Below are 22,515 nucleotides of genomic sequence, written 5' to 3' on the forward strand. Positions count from 1 at the left end.
AAATCGTGATATTGGATGTTTAATTTCTTAAAGAACATATTTTCAATTAATTTTAACTCATAAAGTAATTAATGAATGTGATTGGGCACAGAATAAATTTTCTGGGATTTTACCAAGTGAGCATGCAGATCCAGTGGCACCAACACCATGTGCAACTGACATGCGAGTACACCCTCATCAGAGATGTTAAGTACATACTTCGACAGCTAACCTCTCACGCCACTACACATGCACTCTAATTTTAGCATGCTAGCTCATTCAGAGCTAGTGGGGGTATGTCTCTTCAAGCTCAGAATTACACCCCCAGCGCAAAGTGTAGATATACTTTGGTGTAATAGAAATTCATGTTAAGAATGTTGGCACAAAATCACTGTTTCCTGGTTAGAGCAAAAGGTTTTGTTTGCCTTGGAATTTCTGGAACAGCAGGAGACCGTTATCCTGTTGCAACATTCTACTCCAATAACATCATCTCTTTGCTAACCGCATTTTACAGATACTTAAATATGAACCATATCCATCTTTTTTTAATTGTTACTTGACATAAAAATCATAATACATGTTATGTTTAGAATTCTGTAATCTAAAATCAGTTGAGTGAACTCTTTTGATCATAGAGTAGATCTTCTCATTCTTCGCTTCTAAAAACAAATGAAGTTAGGTTTTTTTCTTCATAGCCGTCATATTACCCTTTTATGGACATTTTAAGAGTCATTCTTACAACATGACTTTTTCAGTATAAATCCCTTCCAAGTCCTCTGTCTCAGCAGGTTCCAGTATTGTAGATGCAGGAGTTTCCCATGATGAAAAGTACAAAATGGTGGTATTTCTTTGTGAGGAAAGCTATAATCTTGAATGAGCTGTTCTAGTTTTGTTAAAACAGAATTTTTCTTTCCTAGCATTCTTTGTTGACTTGTTTGTGTACCAGGATATCAGTTTGGATTTGCCTTTGTCTAATTCATATACTTTTGATCAATTCCAACTCATGCCCAATTATATTACATTAAATTAACATAATTCAACAGATGTTGATATTTAAATGTTTTCTGGCATTCACATTGTGGACAGCTGTCTTAGAGCTTGGGGAAAAGGCAAACATTTAGAGTTAAATGCTGAACATATGCTTAAATTACTAATTAGAAAGAAGAAAAACAATGCATTATCCTTTCTGAGGACAGTAAATCTCTAATACAGATATTTTTTTAAAAGATTTTTAGTTCACAGTTAAAGTCCATTGGTCTCTGGAGACTGGGTGCTGTGGCATATACTGTGGCATTGGACTTGATTTCCATTTGGATTTGCTGAACGTGATGCCAATAGAGACTTGCTTCGTTCAGGTGAACTTGAATTAAGTCTCAGAAGTGCTGGAAAAAGACAATGTGAAGACAAGTGTTAGAGTACTGTAGGTGGTGATGAGAGAGTCCACTGACAAGAGATATTAATATTTCCCATTCATAGTTAAATTGTGCTAATAGTCCATTAAAACAAATGTCACTCTTACGTTTAAAGTTGCATTCTAACAGATTGGCTTGATATGAAAGGAGTTTGACATAGAACAATGCTACTATCACATCTGTTTAACATTTAATAAAAAGAAAAAAGTGCATCACTTTTGATGGTTAATGTATTGGTCTTCACACTGGTAGAGGCAGATGCTACAATCTGTGTTACGTTGGTGATGTCATTCTTATAACTGAGTCTGAAAAAAAGCTTCAGAGCTTGTAAAGTCAGTAGCTAGATCTAGGCTGGAATTCTGATTTCATCTGAACAGTGTTTTTTGTTGTTTTTTGTGTAAAAAAAAATTTAAAAAACCAACAAAAGTGATAACACTTGGGAGGTATACTCTCATCCTCATAAGAGTAAGAAATTAATGTTCTGTATTTCTATATAATATCTGTAATTTACTATTGATATGAGTGTGTAGCTGTAAATACAAAATTATTTTGCCAATTTCTATTTATTAATAATTGAAAAAGATTGCTATATACACTTTTTGGTAAATTTTTGCAGACAATCCTAATTACAGTAGCAAGAGTCTAGTTAAGAGGCTGCACATCTTACTAGTAATGTACACTCTTTTTAGTTGTTCATAACTATGTATGGAGTTTCTGCAAATTAGTATGGGAGGCTGCAACCCAGGAATGACTTTTTTTCGGGCTGTCAATCGCAGTTAACTCACATGATTAACTCAAAAAAATTTATCACAATAAAAAAATTAATCACGGTTAATCACAGTTTTAATTGCACTGTTAATCAATAGAATACCAATTGAAATTTATAAAATATTTTGGATGTTTTCGTAAATTGTACGTTTTCAAATATATTTAGTTCAATTACAACACAGAATACAAAGTGTGCAGTGCTCACTTTATATTATTTTTATTTCAAATACTTGCACTGTAAAAATTCACCTCATACAAGTATCATAGTGCATTCTCTTTATCATGAAAGTGCAACTTACAAATGTAGTTTTTTGTTACATAACTGTACTCAAAAATAAAATAATGTAAAATTTTAGCTCCTACTAGTCCGCTCAGTCCTACTTCTTGTGCAACCAGTTGCTAAGACAAACAAGTTTCTTTACGTTTATGAGAGATAATGTTGCCCTTTTCTTATTTATAATGTCAGTGAGATGTATAATGTCACTGAAAGTGAGAGCAGACATTCACATGACACTTTTGTAGCTGGCTTTGCAAGGTATTTACGTGCCAGATATGCTAAACATTTGTATGCCCCTTCATGGTTCAGCCACCATTCCGGAGGACATGCTTCCCTGCTGCTGATGCTCGTTTAAAAAAAAAAAAGGTGTTAATTAAATTTGTGACTGAACTCCTTGGGGGAGAATTGTATGTTTCCTATGCTGTGTTTTACCCTCATTCGTGTTATAGCAGTCTTGGATGACGACCCAGCATGTTGATCGTTTTAAGAACACTTTCATTGCAGATTTGACAAAATGCAAAGAAGGTACCAATGGGAGATTTCTAAAGATAGCGGCAGCATTTGACCCAAGATTTAAGAATTTCAAGTGCCTCCTAAAATCTGATCAGGATAGGATGTGGAGCATGCTTTCAGAAGTCTTATAAGAGCAACTCTCTGATATGGAAACTAGAGAACCCGAACCACCAAAAAAGAAAATCAAACTTCTGCTGGTGACGTGACTCATGATGATGAAAATGAAAATGCATCGGTCTGTACTGCTTTGGATCATTATCGAGCAGAACCCATCATCAACATGGACACATCCTCTGAAATGGTGGTTGAAGCATGAAGGGACATATCAATCTTTAGGCACATAAATATCTTGTAACACCAGCTACAACAGTGCCATGAGAACGCGCATTCTCACTTTCAGGTGATATTGTAAACAAGAAGCTGGCAGCATTATCTCCTGCAAATGTAAACAAACTTGTTTGTCTGAGTGATTGGCTGAACAAGAAGTAGGACTGAGTGGACGTGTAGGCTCTAAAGTTTCACATTGTTTTATTTTTGAATGCAGTTATTTTTTGTACATAACTCTACATTTGTAAATTAAACTTTTTATGATATAGAGATTGCACTCCAGTACTTTTATTAAGTGAATTGAAAAATACTATTTTTTATTTTTACAGTGCAAATATTGATAATAAAAATAAAATGAGCACTGTACACCTTGTATTCTGTGTTGTAATTAAAATCAATATATTGGAAAATGTGGAAAACATCCAAAAATATATATATTTGAAAATGTTGAGCATGGGATTGAACTAGATGGCCTCCTGAGATCTCTTCCAATCCTAATATTCTATGATATAAATGGTAGTCTATTATTTTTAACGGCACAATTAATCACGATTTTTGTAATTGCTTGACAGCCCTAATTTTTTTATCTTTGATTTTTACTTTAGGATTTAGATAATATAAATACAAGGCAAACAGACAGTATACCCTATTTTTGCATTTAAAATTGCATCAATTCTTCTAATTCCATGTGGTAAGCAATTTATTCATAGTGCCTATTTGTTCTTGGTATTTTGATTTTAAAATATTGATTTTCAAACTGACTACTTTGTGCTAGAGATATCTGCAATATATTTTTTCATGGAGTTTTGCTATTGGTGGCACACTATACTGAATACTTAATTTTATGGTAGATGAAAATGGCTGAATTGCCTTTTAATAATGTATATTCTGATAAAACCATGTCTGTCTTTTTGGCAAAATTAATGTGAATTTAAAAACACTAACCTTACTTAATACATATTTACCCAATATATATTTTAGAAGAATGTTTCATTTAAGAATGCTTCATGTGTTTATCTGCTACCTAGTTCTTTGTTAACTCAGGGCACTAGAATGTAGAGTTCTCCCAATTCACCATACATTCAGTCTGGCTACTGCACATTTTCACTGAGCAAAGCCAGTGCATATAAGCCATATTCCCCATAGTAACAGGTTCTGATATGAGTGATTAGGTGATATTCATAAATGTGTTTGTTGAAGCCATAAACAAAATCTCCATCCACATGGTCTTCAAAGTCTGATCCCTCTTACTTCAAACCATCAGTGTCAGCTTTTACTGGTTCTATAAAAACTGTGAAATTAAATATCTAATCCCTGTCATTCTCCAATTAAGTAAGTTTGGATGGATGTGGCTGTAGAGGGAAAACCCTTGCCCTCATCTATAGCCTGAGCAAAAGGAGCCAAATTACCACCCCCCCAAAAAAAATAAACTGTTGGAAAAAGGGGGAACAAATTGCTTGAGAACAAAGCAGCTGTCAGAATGACATCAATAGAAATTAGCTGGTACTCTGGCACTTCTTGCTGACACTGACTGTCCAAATCACTGCCAGGCACAAATGCTATATAGCTTTTCATGACAAACAACAAAATAGATTTCGGACATTGATTTGACCTAAAGTTAGACAAATCCAATCATACTGGGTGACATCTATCTCAAATATTCCTAACAAAATGATACAGAGGTGTGTTTTGTGTTTTTTTTTTTAAGAGAAACCTGTACAATAATACTATCAGGTGAGGTCCAAATTCTCCATCTTTACAGAAACAATTTTGATCATACTTATTTGTCTTTGTCTACAGAAGCTCTGTTGTCACAGCCAGGAGCTATGCACTTACCAATAATGCACTCACGGTATCCTGCTATATGAAACGTGTATGGATGTGGGGAGAAAAAACCCTTCATACTAGATTTCTGTGAGACAGCCCTGCAGTAATTAGTATATCAATCAGTTGCTATTCAAATGGAGACCAGGCAGTCAAAGTGCATGGGATTAGAGGCACAGCCAACAGTGCCCCTTTGCATCTTAAAAAAATAACTTTAAATGTTCCTTTGCTAAGGTTGGATCTACACTGCCACTTTCAGCACTAAAACTTTATAGTTGTTCAGGGGTGTGAAAAACACCCTGTGAGTGACAAAAGTTTTAGCACTGAAAAGTGCCAATATAGACAGCACTTTATCGCCGGGAGTGCAGCTACCACCCCTTGTTTGGGGTGGGTTTTTTTATCGCCGGGAGAGCTCTCTCCTGGCGATAAAGCATGTCTATTCTGCTCACATTACAGTGCTGCCACGGCCGCGCTGTAACGTGGGCATTGTAGACGTATCCTAAGGAGAGTGCTTTAGGATGTGTGGCGCGCTTGTCACATACAGGACAGCTACATCTTGGAAAAGTGGGAGATGCATGTTCTGACCTCAGTCAATTGTTCTTATTTAGAGTTATGGTAAACTTTGGGTTGTTTTTTCTCTCTACCCTTAAATATCTATATAAGGAGTTTTCTTCTAGTTTCCACAGAGAAGCACTCCCAAATTGTGCAGGTTAGAGCGAGGCAGACCCTATCAGTAAATGACAAATGTTATCCTTCTGTTGAACAGACTGACATCCTCTAGATGACTGGAAAAAGTCATAGAACAAAAGGAACTATAAAATTTGATGCAATGGCTCTGTGCCACAAGGGGGAAAAGGGTTGAGATTTAGGAGAGAACCCTTTCTAACGAACCTATTTGCCATTGCTTTGCATATATATATTGCTTTGCAACATACGTCTCTTGCATTTTGTAGTACCATATTATGAAGGTGCCATAACTGTACCATAGTTAGTTGTGTTGAGATGTGCATTTGAGGCAGGATTAAACCTCTTTATGTATGAGTAATATTATGTACTGTACCCAAACTTACAGCACTAACTAGCTGGTGGGTAAACATGTAAAATGTTACAGTTCTATTGGGATATTATTTTTAGAAAATGTTCCTTAATACTAGAAGGCAATTGCAGGGAAGGGTGTGACTTTGCATAAGCATCCAAACTTTTGGAAGCTTAATCATACTGAATCATTGAAACTTGTGTTGGTCCCACTACCTTATTTAGATACTAAGGTGACAGGAAACTTAGAAATACCTACATGTATTGTTTAATGCTTTATAGTGCTACGGTGCTCAAATTGTGGTCCATGGCACTCAGGTAGGTGATGAAGCAGTTGCTAGCAGTCTGTGGAGAACACGATCATATTAAGACACCTAAAAATACATTTAAATACTGTCCAGTTTTCCATGCAAGTAGTTGCTAATCGCCACAGAGTTGCACCATCAACTGGAGGAGGCAGTCTATGCAACTTCCTGTGGGAGGAGGACATGTGGTCCAGTAGGCAATCTCTATACTAAAATGTGGACCACCCTGTGTTTAAAAAAAAAAAAAAAAAAAAGAGAACTTTTGCTATGCTGTTATTACATTAGGGACACTAGAATAATGAGACAGTGTGGTCGTGCTGTACTCTTGTCAAGAAAGATGGACGAGGTCATCCACCTTCATTTTGAGTCATTTTATTGGCTTTCTTATGTAATATATATTTCTGAATCCAGTTTCAGAATTGCTCTCCTGGTTCTAGACATTCTCCATTATCTATCTTCTCCCGATTGTTCTGACCACTGCTCCCCATACTCTCTTCCCATCTCACACTACACCTCTGGACTAGCCTGCTTTCTGTAAATGTTATAGTTGAGGAAAGAGGTTACTCATTGATCTCCTTTATATCTTATGAGCTCTTCCCATACTTTCCTTCTAAACCCCTGAATCACTCTTTCAATCTTGTCTTAAAACCATCTTGTAGTTTGAAAACTAAAATTATTAGAGTAGAAATTAACCTTGTAGATCACCACCAGGAATGTCCAAACATGCCACCTAATGGCATAATTACATTGTCTGTTTAAGAAATTGTTGTCAAACCATTTCAAGCTTCAAATGAGTTGCAGTCATCACATCGTTCTGTCTCCATTCTCATCCAACTCTTTTGAGATTGAAAATGGACAAAGGGAGTGACAATCCTTCTTAATAATAAAGCCTTAGATCCTTCTAAAATTCAAACCAGTCAACTCCAGCCTTACTAAAATTTGTTTCTAAAGAGCTTCAGTTAGTAACTTATCAAGCCTAGGCATTAGCTACAGCATCCAATGATATAATTGAAGAGTTCTACAGCCATCTGCAGGAACTCAATGATACTGTGCTAGGATAGTTATTGCTGTTTACAGAGTATTTCAATGCCCAAGCTGAGTGAAAGAGTTGTTGATCAGAATATAATGGACAGACGAATATTGGGTGATATCAGTTCATTAAATTATGCTGTGAAAATTAGTTTTAAAGTGTTATTTCAGCATCAGTGTAGCATACAACATAATCTATGCTTTCCAAATCAGCTGTACAGAAATCCAATAGATAAGAATGTTTTTTGAGCAAAACATGAAAACTCTTCCACTCTTACCTCTATCAGGAACTGCTACTTTCAAAGTTCAAGTTATGTCTAAAATGCAATAAACAGGGATCTCCATTATTTACAGATATGTGCCAAGTCACAGAGATATAAAATGTAATCTGGCAAATGGCTTGATGCTTTGCTGAAGTGTAAACAGAAATCCAAACAAACTGTGGAGAGGAAATGAGGTGTGCATGTATTAACATTGCAATTAATAGTGTAATTATAACACATCAAGAAGAGTAAATAATATGGATCTCAAAGCATTACAGCTTGTGAGGAAAGCAAAAACTCCTAAAAGTAAGAAAACACTGGAGTAGGATAACCAACAGGGATGTTGGAGCAATGAGTAGACGTAAAATAAATACATAAGTAAATGTGTTATTTGTATTGCAGTAGTGCCCAAAAGCCCCTAATTGGAATCAAGGTCTTAGAAAATGTACTAGCACATATGAAGACATCTGCTATACAAACTTAATTCTCACAACACACCTTTGTGAAGTAGCTATGGAATAATTCCCACTTCCAGGGTAGTAGGAATGAAGATTAATTGTTTTTGGAGGAGTACTGTTTTTTATATATGGAAAAATGAACAGGGTGGTTAGTGATGTCCCCACATCCACACAGCAAGCCATGGGGAGAACTATGGTATTCAGAAGTAGCTGACTTCTTGTGCTAATTCCACCGCATTATACTGCTTTTTAATGACTAAAGCGAATACTAAATCTAGAGTGAAATTCTAATTCCATCTGAATGTTAATAGCAAAGGCAGTGATAATACTTGAGAACATCATAAACCCTTAAAAGTAGGAAAAGAAGAGGTTAAACAAGTAAGTCTGTTTTCTTTCTTTTCTTTTTTTCTTTTCTTTTTGTTTTTATATAAAATATCACTTAACAAAATTTTATATAAAAGTACATGCGCAAAGTGGAAATGGCATATAAAGGTCTGTTTTCTGTATCCATGGTCCATGAAAGTGGGGGGCCTCTTTCAAAGGCTGGGTATGGATTGAAATGTCAACGTGAAACTGAAGGCTTTTTGCACAGGACAGGGTGGTGCTAATGACCACTAAGATCCAATTAGATCAAACTCTGACTTGAGCTGCTACTGATGGCTTTGAAAGCCAAACATTCATAATTTCAGATGAGAAACAGCTCATTAAAAATATTGTAGTAACAAGAATATTGAGGTGATAGAAAAATAAGAGTTTGTATGGCAACAGTGTGGATGGAATGGTTTCTGTCTGTGGGATTTAGAAGATGTATCATTTAGACATATTTCCCGGAATCATTATCTAGAGAAAAAAATGGGAAGGCAGACTGCCAGAATGGAGGGGGAAAGTAAAGAAAATTAGATAGCACTGAACAGTGGGATGATAACCTTTACAGCGAATAGGCATGAGCACTGGTGACTCCTGTTATCAACATGGAGTCAGCCATTTCTGAGGACAGCAGTTTCCATAGTGTAACTTACTTTTTTTTATTAATATACATGATTTTGATATGTTGTCTTGTGCTTATAGTACCACTACCATCTTTTCCCTGGAAATACTGTATATCAGAGGGAAAAGGAATAAAATCTGGCAGTATATTTTTCCATTCCTTTTTTGTTTAATATGTTAAGGCATGATAATAACAACAAAAATCTTGGCCTACTAGTGTAAGTTCACACCAGTCTGGCTTATACAGCCTTTTTACTTCCCTCTGCCACAACTTTGCCGCTGCTATGACACTTGCAGGCCTGCTCCACTGTTGTGCAGCTGATGCCCTGTCCATGCTTATATTTTTCTTATTGACAGTGAGTGTTCTTGCCAAACGCCAGGGACCATAGTCACATCTGTTTGTCTCCCAAGCTTGTCTGAGGCTGCTTGGGAACACTTTTTATCCAGAGGGCAGCTTTAACTAGGTCTAATACTCTGAAAAGCCTCTATTCGTAAATACATAAAATGAGGCGACAAGTTCCTGTTGTCTTTCCTTTAAAATTATTCCATTTGACACTGCTTGCTCCAGTCCCTGTCACCAGCACGTCAAAAGCCAAGTTTTCAGGCAAGGTGGTCTTAACAAGTTTTTTTTTCCCCCTAATAAAATGCCTAGTTTCCCACCAGAGCACTATTTATAAATGATAGCTTGCAGCAAGCTATGGATAAATAGAGAGAAATCAGGCAAATAGCTTTCTTTCTATTTGTAATCCTTGCTTTTGTGTTTTAATGTTAAGAAGCATATTGTTGAACCCTAGCCAGACTGTGAGGGGCAGAGTTCTCGCTACATCTACAATTTAGAAATGTAATATTCATGCACTAGTGTTTATGTTTATAGCCAAAGTGTAATAGCTTGCTTTCTCTAAACTGTAGTTTTCAGATTAGGGACAGTTCTTTGTCCATTGCTCTTTAAAATGTAGTCTTTTGTCTTTCTGCGATTCAATTAACAATACATCTAAAATGGTAGTTGTAATCCCCTGTTGAAATAAATACAGTGTTTGAAATTAATCTAGTTTTAGTCAAAGGTATAATATTAGTGGTAGCTTCATAATGGACTGTGGATTTGAAAAAGTGTAATTATTGCTTTAACGATTTCTTAAGAATATTGGTTAGTTTCTAGCATAGAGAAACCTCTAGCTTTTCCTCAAAACCATAGCAAAGAAATAACCACTCTCACCTTGGCTAGTGATCAAATTGTTGTGCTTTGCAAAGACAAATGATTCATTTATGCTTAAGGAACAAGGCTGCCTTTCAGACATTCATTGATTCTGAATTAAAAAGTAACTGCTATGTTCTACATGAAGGGTGACAACAATAACAAAGTAGTCCTTACTTAGTGTTATTTGTTGCAACTCCATTGCATGTGCCTGGAGGTAAAGTGGTGGGACCTGAGTACCATAATCTTACTGATCAATAATCTAGATATCTCAATGCAGTGTAACAGATAATCAATTCTGGGTAGAATTACTCAAGCACAGCTAGCTGTTACTCCTGTAGCTCAGGTCTTGAGGTTCAATTGGCTGACTTTATTAATTTTTATCTTTCATCCTACTTGCATCCTTGGGTGGTGTGGGTTTGTTTTGTTTTGGTTTTTTTGTTCCCCTTTTCCCTCTACATAGAAAGAAACACAGTCATTGCACTCTACCTAGTAGGAGACATGTCCAGGAGACTTTTACAGTCTAAGACCCTGCAATAATATAATGGGATATGGATTTTGGGAAGCTGTGATCTATGTTTAGTATTCATTGGTAATCCTATTTCTTGATGTTTTAAAAAAAATCGACAATGAGATATGAAGGTCTTCACATTTTTTTATCTGCAGCATATTCATTTTGAATAAAATGAGGACATATCTCAGTTTAGTGGTTAAGACAGTTCCTAATTTTAATATTTTGCATTCCTTTATTTGAATTCTGATATTTAGTTTCAGAAAATATATTCTACGGGTGATTTAGTTGCATTATGGATATCGGAGTCAAGTGAGTAATCAAGATAGTTGAAGTCATTCTTGAAGAGAGAGTTTTCCCAAGTGTAATATGACTGGATTCATAACCCATTTTCTATATTTTAGCAGGTTTTTTTTAAAAAAAAAAAAAAAAAAAAGCACACACATCTTGATAATGTACTTACTTAAATGGTTACGTTAATAGAATATATAAAACATAAATTAAAACCTGCAAGTTTAATAACAACTTTGTTTAAATAGATTTTTGAATATTTATTTTGCGTTTATTGACCTTTTCTATACTTTATTTAAATTTCCAGTTTTCACTGTTTTTACATGTATTACCAATTACAGAAGATTTGGAGGTTTAAAGAGTATTAATATAAATTTAGAACTAATTGAAATTTACTCTGTGATAGCAGGAGGGGGAAAAAAAGGATTGTTCCACTATACTTAGCTTTTGGATGTTAAATTTGTATTTAAATTCAACTTGTGAGGCCGTTTCAAGGAAGAAAAGTCCATGTTAAAATAGAAAGTTAAGTTAATCGATGCTGACGTTGTGGCACAATAAATTAATCTGGGATATGCATTAGAGTATTTTATTTTTTAAATAACCCACTGAAGCCCCTCTATGTGAAATAACAAAGTCATTAGTACATTTAAGTTAAAAAGTGGTTTTGTACCATAAAACGTTAAACACTATGATCATTTTCAGCCCAGTTTTGTGGTTTTTCTTTTTTTACAACATTATGCAGGAAATCTGAATATTCTTTTAAATCACATAATTAATCATCTGTTACACAATTAATAATAGTATATCTTAAAGAAAGCTTATGTGCAATAAAGCAAAATTTATAAATCCTAGACTGAACCCAGGCCCCTTGAATGGGAACATATTACTCTTCATTGGCACCAGTTTACTAGATTTGTTTCCCACCTTGTGATTTAACAAAATTCACTAAGTTATAATTAAAAGAATCACAATATTGGGACTTGTGTTTTTAGGTACTCTATAATGTTTTATACATCTCCATAAATGCCTCTTCTTTTTCCCTTGTTTCCTAATTCTTCACCAAATGATGCAGCCAGCAGTATCTGTGCCTCTCTAAAGGAATGTTAAGTTACTTATAGCAAAATTACACTTTTATTCCATCTGTGTTTGAAGAGTTTTCTGTTTCATGTTACCTCAGACATTCTTCATGTTACCTTAAAAGAAATTGATAATACTTTTCCTGTAATAAATGTCATTCTGAGAGTAAGGCATTAGTAACCAATTGATAACCTACAACAATATTGTGATCTCTTTAGATAATTAATCTTAGCTATTTTCCTGTCAGAAGAAACAGTGTTTTATGTTCAGCTAGAAAGATTGCCAGTTTTGAAAATTAAAAAGCATTCCTTTTATATTATTCATTCTGGTAACAATTTATGATGCTGTGTTTAGATGCTGAGCGCTTGTCAACAAACATAATTATGTTTTGATATAAACAAGATTGGTGGCTTCATTGTGCAGCTTCATCTTCATTGAGAATGTTTTGATTTAGGTTCAGATTATACAAGCTGTGTATTTATGTGGCATTTTCCCCCCTTTATTAATAGTTTTCTCTGATAATCACTTACAGACAAACAAGTGTACATTTAGGATCATTGTGCATGGGAGACATCAAACGAAGAAGGAAAGCTGCACCCCTACCAGGACCCACAGGTAACCAATTTTACTGTAACCAAACCCCAAAAACTAAATCTTTAAAATACAAAGCAGTAGGTCAGCAACACAGCAAAGTACATAATAAATTCAGCCACTCTTGAGATACTTTTAGGCAGGTAATATAATAGTACTAGAGATTAAGAAAGCAACTGACTTTTAATTGTTGTTTAGACTTTTCCAATTTCTCAGCCTTTTCAAACACAGTACTTATTAAATAAGTGATTTGGTTTCCCCAGAATGAAAATCTTAAACAAAAGGAGATTACTATACATGTATACTCAACAACACAAGATAGGAAGAGCTAGAGTATTTTTCCAATGAAGAATGTATATGAAAACCTAGAATAAATATAATTTACTGTACAAGATTTGTTGGGCAAATCATTGAAGGTTTGGAGTCAAGTATATGAAAGATAGCTTCAGAATTAGTGCAGCATATTAAATGGCTAACACCTGCAAGTGCATTTTCAAAGATTTTTATAGTTGCAAGATCACAACCGTTGCATGCATTTTGCTGATGTTACAGCTGTGAAATGACTTGGCTGTGATTTACAGGATTCTGATCCATTTGTTTATATTAACTATATATAGTTAGACTGGTGAGGGTGTGGTTGTGCATCTTTTTGTGTATATCTCTATTAGTCTGTCTTCATATATTTCACATAGTTGTAGTATGTGAGCCTCTGGACTACACATGTTCATATATATATTGCTATTTATCAGCATATACTTGCAGTACCTTATTATATACAATGTGTACATGCATACAATTCTTTGATTCAGATCTCTCCTAGATATTCTTTAGAGTAACCAACGGTTTGCATTCCAGTTGAATGGCCCCTCAATATTTCAGTGTTTCAAACAGTGACAAAAATAGACCAGGAACAATCTCAGAAATATTACATCTTAGTGGAAGCAGTATGAAAAAGAGAATGTCTGGATCAGGTCCCAAGACTCTGAACATATGTGAAGTGAACAGGAAAATACTTAATGGCTGAGGAGAGGTTAATACAATGATTTCTACAAGGTGATTTTGACTTCACAACTTGCAAGTACCAAAGGAAGTCATTTTGTATAGAGTTGGTGTAAAGTATAGTGAAATTTATTTTATCATACATTTTACTGTGGACTTCCACTGTTCACAAGCTAATTCCCCAGCCTAGTTTGCAAAGCCAGTCTTTTGATAATGAAGTTACTAAATATTTTATAAAAGCATTCAGTGTTTCTGATACATAGTGATATCTTCAATATATATGACATTTTTGAAAGGATTTTTGTCTTAAACTGAGAGAGAGATACAGGGTCTTTTTTTAAAAAAAAAATACAAAATCATAAAAAGAAAGAGAAAAAGAAAAAGCCTTGTATTTGCTACTGTTTAACTAGTGTGGATTTATCTTTCTAATTCAAGAAGAGCAGTTCAGTTTCCTTCTGTATTAGATTTTGATAATGTGAAGTGTTTTTCTGTGTTTGAATCTTTGTGTGTTTTTTTTTTTAAAGAAACCACTATAAACTTGGAAAAACATTTAGGAAATTAAACAATGGTAGCTATGTTCACACACAAATGTTGCAGAAATACATGTGTTCACTACCTCAGTTCATGCCGTTACTACTCCTTCCCACAACTAAATTAATTTTAAAACACTGATTTTTTGAATGTTTGCTATCATTATTTGAAGAAAGAAAAGCATTTACCTAATGTCATTCATTCCAGAAAGGGATTTAGAGTAGGACAAGCTACCATTGTCCTGGTTGGGATTTTTAGGTAAAATATAGAAATAAAAGGACTGGGATTAACTAAAAAAAGGAAACATTTTTCTTTGAAAAAAGAAAAAAATTGCATGTACACAGCCATCACAATGATGTTTGTCTTTGCAAATCAACAGAATGAGTCCACCAGTACTTACTCTGCTTCCTAGCTGAATACAGTAGTGAAAGCTGAAAGAGTGACTATAGATCAGTGAACCACTATAAGATTTATCTTGGGATATGATGCATGTACTACAAATTAGTAAAGCATTACCTAGTATGTCATCCAGGTAGGTGAGCAAAACAGTTTAGTTCCATAATCCCAATCTGTGTTTCCAGAAGAAAATTGCTTGGATAAATGCATTTCCATAGCAATATGCACAGTATGTTTTATATATGTGGGATAAATAGCACCAAGAAGAATTACTGGTGATTGCTAATTAACTATGGAAATATGTTGTGTGTATTTTTGTGAACAGTTGGGTTAGCACCTGCTCCAGTACATACTCTCAGACATTTTACATGGCTGTAGACTATTGTAGCTAGCAGTGTTATTGGGTAAACATTTATTAATTGTGACAAGAACACCCAATTTATTTCAGTACTCTAGCTTATTTACTGCTCTTTCACCTTTGTATTTTATATTGAAAGAAAAAGTAAAATGAATATTGATAGTTAGATATTGATTTCTAAATTTATAGCCTGTTCTCAGCCTTGAGTCAGTCACATGCCAATAGGTTTGTGTATATTAGTAACAAAGGATGTAGACTTATTCTTACACCAATGAGAAACTGTTGAAGCAAGAAAGTTTTAACAGCACAGACCATTTTATAGTTTGAAAAATGTCATCTGTAAAGGTGAGGTAAAGCTGTGTTGAAAAGCAGTGAACAAATCTAAGAGGAATACTATTAGATATGGGTGGGAAGGGAGTTTCTAGCCAGCTGACAGCAAAAACAGTGAAGTCCTATTTTGCATTATTTGCTATAGTACATTTTCTGTTTTGGCTTGTTTAAGAAAGCCTCCTCTTTTAATACTGCATGAACTTAGCTAATTAGTTTACCAACTAAAACATATTGCGTACTTTTTACATGTGTCTTCTGTTTCTTAAGTCTCAAAGAATGATTGCTGCACAGGGTACATCATGGGCAACTAAATTTTTTTCCCATCCAGCTTCTTCTATAGAAATTGATACCTTTTTAAGCAATGCTACAGCAGATACTACAAAAGCAGTTTAAGCAATGAAACTTGGGTGCATGTCATTCTGCATGACTTCATGCTTGTTCCAACTACTCGAGTAGTAGTGCTATTCAGTATGTCTCATTGCAGTGACACAATGTCTTCAAGGTATATTATTTTTATACAAAGTTTTTCCTGTAATTTAATTATTTAGTTTATCTGTCAGAGAAAATGACCCTACCAAAAACATGTTCAGTATTAGAAAAAGTAATTAGCAACCAACAAAATGTAATTATACATAAAATAAAGGATAGTATTAACAAGTAGTGTGTTCTTGAAATGTATGCAGTTGAAATATTCACTGAAAGTTTAGAGATTGTCCATTTAAACATTTCTAATTCATTCTGTAGATGCTACAGAAAAATTCTAAAAGTTTATACTCAAAACCTGAATAGACTTTTTTAACCCAGGTTCTCTTTCTTGTGTTCTGACTATCTTTCATCTTCTGTGTACCTCACTCTCTCTCAGCTCCCCAAGTGACTCTCTGGTTTCCATATATTTCCTATATCTCTTTGATCCTGTAGGTTTTTTCTATCCCTTTAGAACCTCTAAATCTCAGTTGTGAAACATACACTATTCCTTGTGCACAAATTCTGTTTGACATTAGTGGATTTCTAGTAACATAATTTACAGACTACAGAACACTAATGCAAAGTAAAATAAAAAAAAGTTTTGTGCATACTCCAGTAAATAGTTCTCAGAAACAAACAAACATGGCTTTCTTCAGATTTTGTTCTTCAAATTATCATAAAATGATAAAGCACAAATGACTAAAACACAGAATATATAGGGAAATATAAAAGGCATCTCGCAGAACATTATCCCATTCATCTTAACAAATATTGATTGCTTTTTGTAAAAACAAATTTTAATTACAATATCTTTTTCTGGGCTGAGGGTTTGTATGTCACACTGCAAGATGATAGCATTTAAAATGACTGAGTTATAAACCTCATTTTAAAAAAATGTGTTTTAAAGAAAAACCTGACAGATTCTTAATTATAGCAGCCATACTGAGCACGGTTATAATGCTGTCATGACTCACTTTAACAAGGTAATCAAAAGGCTAAATGTTTTTATTCCTTTTTTAAAATTGCCAGTGGAACAGCTAAGCAAACTATTTTGCTGATGCTTAATATATCTGTGATTAAAAATAAGACCTGAATATCTGCAATGCCAAAATGATTATTTGAAAAATATTGTGATTACACCTTTGTAACAGAGGTTGCTGAGGCTAAGCTTGTGGTGAAGGTCTACTTTCTGGGATAGTTACACATAAAGGCAGACTTGGTCTTACCTAGATAAACTATGGGTAAATTTTCAAAACACTGGGTATGAATTGTTGTTCAAATTCTCTGTTGTATCTATGTGGGAAATTTAGAATGTGCTCCATTCAGCTTAGAATTCATGTCTTAGTAATATAGCATGATAGTATGAGCAAAGGTTTTTTTTTTTGTTTGGTTTGGTTTTTGAACTTTTTGTGTAACTTGTTAAAGGACAGTGCTAGAGACAGAATTCCTTTCTCTGTAAACAAGACAAGTATAGCACTTGAACAAGTAATGGAAGCTTCCCAATCCTGGTCTGCCTTGTGCCTTAAACCTGATATTAGAAGGACCTTTTCTAGGGATGAGAGAGCATAGCTGCCTTCATGTTCATCCATTTAAATATAGTTACCATTGTAATTTAATTTTGAAGGAAAGAATCTCACTGATGTAGTTTTATGTTTTGTGCAATTCAATGTATAACAGTTTCTATAATTTTACATCAATAAAAATTAAAAAACCTTTTAACATATCAGAAAACATTTCCATAGTGTAAAAACGTAAGAGACATTGATCAGGTTCCTAACACAAACACGTTCAGAGTTTTCTTTCTTCAGGAGATAGTAGTAGTGTCTAAACAGACACCCATTGACTTGATTTCAGGATGGAGATACTTCTTTCACTTTCCAGCATAAAGCACCAAGATTTTGATTTTTACAAACCTGAAGGAGTGTACAATTGTGGAGCACACACTGAAGAAATACCTAGATTTGCATTCTGACATCTTTATTACCACTAGAGAGAACTTTGGTCAGCATTAAGTTTGCATATGTAAGTGACAGATTGCATATTTAAGAGGAATTGACATAGGATTTCTCCTATGATTTAATTATGGAAGGGAGATCCATGGCAAGGAAGGATTGATAACTGTGACATGTTTTCTATCATCTTCAGATGGTATGGAGTAACTGAGGATATGTCCATACTGCAATCAAGAGGTATGATTGCAGCTTGTGTAGGCATACTCAAGCTAGCTAGATCAAAGCTAGCTTAAGTAACTATAGCAATGTATCCACAGCAATAGCACAGGCTAGCCTCCTGAGTACAACTCTTTCCAGCATCCTGAGTATATACAGGAGTGGCTAGCCCATGCCACTACCTCTGCTGCCGCAGCTATTCTGCTGCTGTTACTTGAGCTAGCTGTGATCTCAAAGCTAGCTCAGGTACACTACACGTGCTGCGATCACAGCGCTCAACTGCAGGATAGACATATCCGAAGAGATCCTCCACAGAATTTCATTTTGGTAGAGAGCCCCCCAACTTCCTTCATCTTTACTTTATTTTAGCCAAAAGGCTTAGAAGTATTCCCCTTCTTTTATCTTAATTCCTCTTTGCCCTCCATGTATAGCATTGTTTCCTGCATCTTGAATGTAGCCTCGAGTGGTACACTGGTTGGAGGTACCAATGCCTGAGTAGGTAGATTAGTTTTTCCTTAGTGCAAGTAGTTAACAACATTTATATTTGTTTTCTAGTTTTGTTTTGATGAATTAATGCTTATGAAAAGTACTAGTTTGACAGAAAACTCCCATTCACAGAATAAGTCAAGTATGGGCAGAAAAAATGAAAGCTTCCTCACACTATCCTGGCAATCTGTTTTAACCTTGTGATGAATGGATCAGTTCTAAGCGTGACGTTGTTAGTCCCCATGTTGATTCAGTTCCTGGTATTTCTGCTGAGATTACACAAGGCTGCCAATTTTGTGGGTGATTTTTGTGATGTAAACCCTGTTCTCTAGGACCTGGGCACAAACCACAGTTCACTTCACATAAGTCACTGAACATTTATCAGAGAATAACAACTTTGCCAGGTTTTCAAGTTTGCTTTTTATCTGCTTCGGAAGATTTTACACTGGAAGATCTGCTTCAGAGACACAGAAGAGTGATATTTGCAGTGTTGCCAAAAATGTGGAGTAAATAATGTGCTGCATCATTTCACTGCAAAGGCAGTTTTTGTCTAACAGCTCTTCTCTTATCTGTAAGGGGGACTTTTCCACCCCTATTGTGCCTTCTCTTCCCACCCAACCTTGAGCTCCTGCAAAAGAATGCAACGCAATTTGTGTCTGGTATAGGTAGAAAGGATTGAATGGGCTATGGTGAACAGGACACATACTTTCCAACTTCTGGCCTGGTAGAACTTAGTCAGAAAAGAAAATAAGTCAAAGTCTGTGTTACTGGTTCAGTGGATTTCCTTTGAGGGAGTTCCTGATAGTGCAGCTCCGAAGGAACTGTGATGTCTCATGACCAGAAGCCAGATCAGGTTTTGTGTTGTCATCAGTGTAGGATTTATGTTCGTGAAGCATGAGGTTTCAGAGTGGGTGCCGATTTTGTGAGCACAACATAGCTAACCCATGTTTGGAAATTTGGCCCAAAATATTTAGCTGAATAATGTGACATCTTCACAGTTGTGTCTGTTGTAGCTTGAAATAGTCACTTGTAATATATCTGATTAACAGCAACTAGATGTGTAAATTAGACAGATACGTTATAAATATTTGAACATCACAGCAATTTTAAAAATCGCAATTTGTCTGCCAGCTGTGAAGCTGCTGTTAATGCTACACAAATTTTCAATTAAGAAAAAAATCTAAAAAATCTGAGCAGCAATCCCGATTTTTCTTTTGTTAGCGAACCTCCTTTAAAGAGGACGCAGTCTAAGAGTTTGATTTTTAACAATGTTTCTGATAGAATGGCATCTTGCATCAGGATCAAAACCTACTGTTTTACATCCCTGCATTCAGCTAGGTGGTATAGAGACAGAAAACAAAAAATAAAAACCCAACAAAAAAAGATGGAGTATTAAATGTCTTCTGAAAACGGGGAAAGTGCACTAGATTTTAAAGTGAAGCAGCATGTATCACCTCTCTTTCCATTGGCTGTTTATCCAACATCAATACAACACTTTAGGAGCCAAATTACTAAACAAGCTGCCAATTAGGCTTGCAGTCAGCTGGATAGATTAGTGGGTAAGAGAGTCAGATACAAGATTTTCATCTCTTGAGCCAATTACGCAAGTGAATTACCATCCACAATGCTCCTTGGAAGATTTGCGGTAAAAAGACTGACTCTGCTGTGATAGACATAAGTGAGATCCAGGGTAGGAGGTAAGGGTTAGCAGGCCATGTATTGCAAAAATTTCCCAAGCAAAAGGAGATCCTTCTAGGAAAGGATTTAAAGGATTTAGGGCTGCCAGGAGCGAACGAAGAAGAAATAATAGTTGTGGAATGCTCTGCTGAGGCATAGTTGTTCCACTCACAAATCTTTAATCTTATAAAAGAAAGATGAGAGTCCAGGACTCGATTTCAATGCAGTATCATTTTCTGAGAAATTATCCTTAGCATTAAAAAAAAAATAGTTTGGTCAAAGTTGAAATTGCACAAATCCACCTTCCTTTATTCTTATGCCTGAAAAAGACCTTTGTGTTGCTTTTCTAAAGTTTATTGAAGATGCTGAACTGGATTCTGATTTTAGTTACACCAGTGTAAATCCAAAATAATTTAAGTGATGTCAGTTTTGTCAATAAACTGAAATCTGATTTCACCCCATTAGCAATAAAAAGAGTATTGTAGCTTTCTACCCTTTTTAAATATTGAAAGTCACAATAGTAGTACATTGGGTAACTGTCCTGTTTTTTTATCTATAACAAAAATAAGCCTAGATGGTAAGCTATTATGCTCTAAAGAAGAGGTATTTTACAGTTAAGGGAAAATAGATTTGCAGTTTGCCATATAGTTCAAAACTGAGTATTGACACGTTTGTTTCCTGCTGAGATTCACACACTAGTAAAACATAATTTCTTAAATATTAAGCAAATTTTAAATCCTGAACTTTTGCAAGCTGTTGTGTCCAAAAATGATTAAACAGATGTGGAGCCTGCAGCAGCATTAGACCTCTGATCTGATTTTTAGCTTACAGATGGAATTAAATTAATTCATGGCATTCACTGTAAAATCAAGGGTATGGCATTGAATGCTAGTGTACTGTTTAACCAGAATGTATCTGTTTCAACAGCTGTTAAGAAAAGTTACGTGCCTTATTTTTTCATAAGAACTGTCATACTGGGTCAGACCAGAGATCCATCTAACCAGGTATCCTGTCTTCCGACAGTGTCCAATGCAAGGTGTCCCAGAGGGAATGAATAGAACAGGTAATCATCAAGTGATCTATCCCCTGTCGCCCATTCCTAGCTTCTGGCAAACGGAGGCCAGGGATACCATCCCTGCCCATCCTGGCTAATAGCCATTGATGGACCTATGCTCCATGAATTTATCTCTTCTTTTCAACCCTGTTATAGTCTTCGCCTTCACAACATCCTCTGGTAAGGAGTTCCACAGGTTGACTGCGTTGTGTGGGGAAAAAAACCCCTTCCTTTTATTTGTTTTAAACCTGCTGCCTATTAATTTCATTTGGTGGCCCCTAGTTCTTGTGTTATGAGAAGGAGTAAATAACACTTCCTTATTTACTTTCTCCACACCAGTCATGATTTTATAGACCTCTATCATATCCCCCCTTAGTCATCTCTTTTCCAACCTGAAAAGTCCCAGTCTTATTAATCTCTCCTCAGCCATTCCATACTCTTTATCATTTTTGTTGCCCTTTTCTGAACCTTTTCCAAGTACACTATATCTTTTTTGAGATGGGGCAACCACATCTGCATGCAATATTATCTATCACTTTCTTAATGATTCCCAACATTCTTTTTGCTTTTTTGACTGCCGCTGCGCATTGAGTGGATGTTCAGAGAACTATCCACAGTGACTCCAACATCTCTTTCTTGAGTGGTAACAGCTAATTTAGAACCCATCATTTTATATGTATAGTTGGGATTATGTTTTCCAATGTGCATTATTTTGCATTTATCAACACTGAATTTCATCTGCCATTTTGTTGTCCAGTCACCCAGTTTTGAGAGATCCTTTTGTAGCTCTTTGCAGTCTGCCTGGGATTTAACTATTTTAAGTAATTCTGTATCATCTGCAAATTTTGCCACCTTCCTGTTTTACTCCTTTATCCAGATCATTTATGAATATGTTGAACAGGACCGGGCCCAGTACAAACCCCTGGAGGACACCATTATTTACCTCGCTCCATTCTGAAAACTGACCATTTATTCCTACCTTTTGTTTCCTATCTTTTAACCAATTACCAATCCATGAGGAACCTTCCCTCTTATCCCATGACTGCTTACTTTGCTTAAGAGCCTTTGGTGAGGGACCTTGTCAAAGGCTTTCTGAAAATCTAAATACACTATATCCACTGGATCTCCCTTGTCCACATGCATGTTGACCCCCTCAAAGAATTCTAGTAGATTGGTGAGGTATGTTGACTGTTCCCCAACAAATTATGTTCA

The 22,515-nt window shown here is 35.3% G+C and overlaps 1 protein-coding gene across 2 annotated transcripts in view; it reads left to right on the forward strand.

The window, feature by feature from the left end:
* Positions 1-22,515, forward strand: part of GPATCH2 (G-patch domain containing 2) — a 181,587-nt gene that overhangs the window by 153,683 nt on the left and 5,389 nt on the right. For both annotated transcript variants that reach the window (XM_038396695.2, XM_043511747.1), the window contains one exon: positions 12,781-12,863. In XM_038396695.2, the coding sequence (XP_038252623.1) occupies positions 12,781-12,863 (83 nt within the window). The remainder of the gene's footprint in view (positions 1-12,780; positions 12,864-22,515) is intronic.

Source organism: Dermochelys coriacea, chromosome 3 (assembly GCF_009764565.3).
Source record: "Dermochelys coriacea isolate rDerCor1 chromosome 3, rDerCor1.pri.v4, whole genome shotgun sequence".
Taxonomy (NCBI): Eukaryota; Metazoa; Chordata; order Testudines; family Dermochelyidae; genus Dermochelys; species Dermochelys coriacea.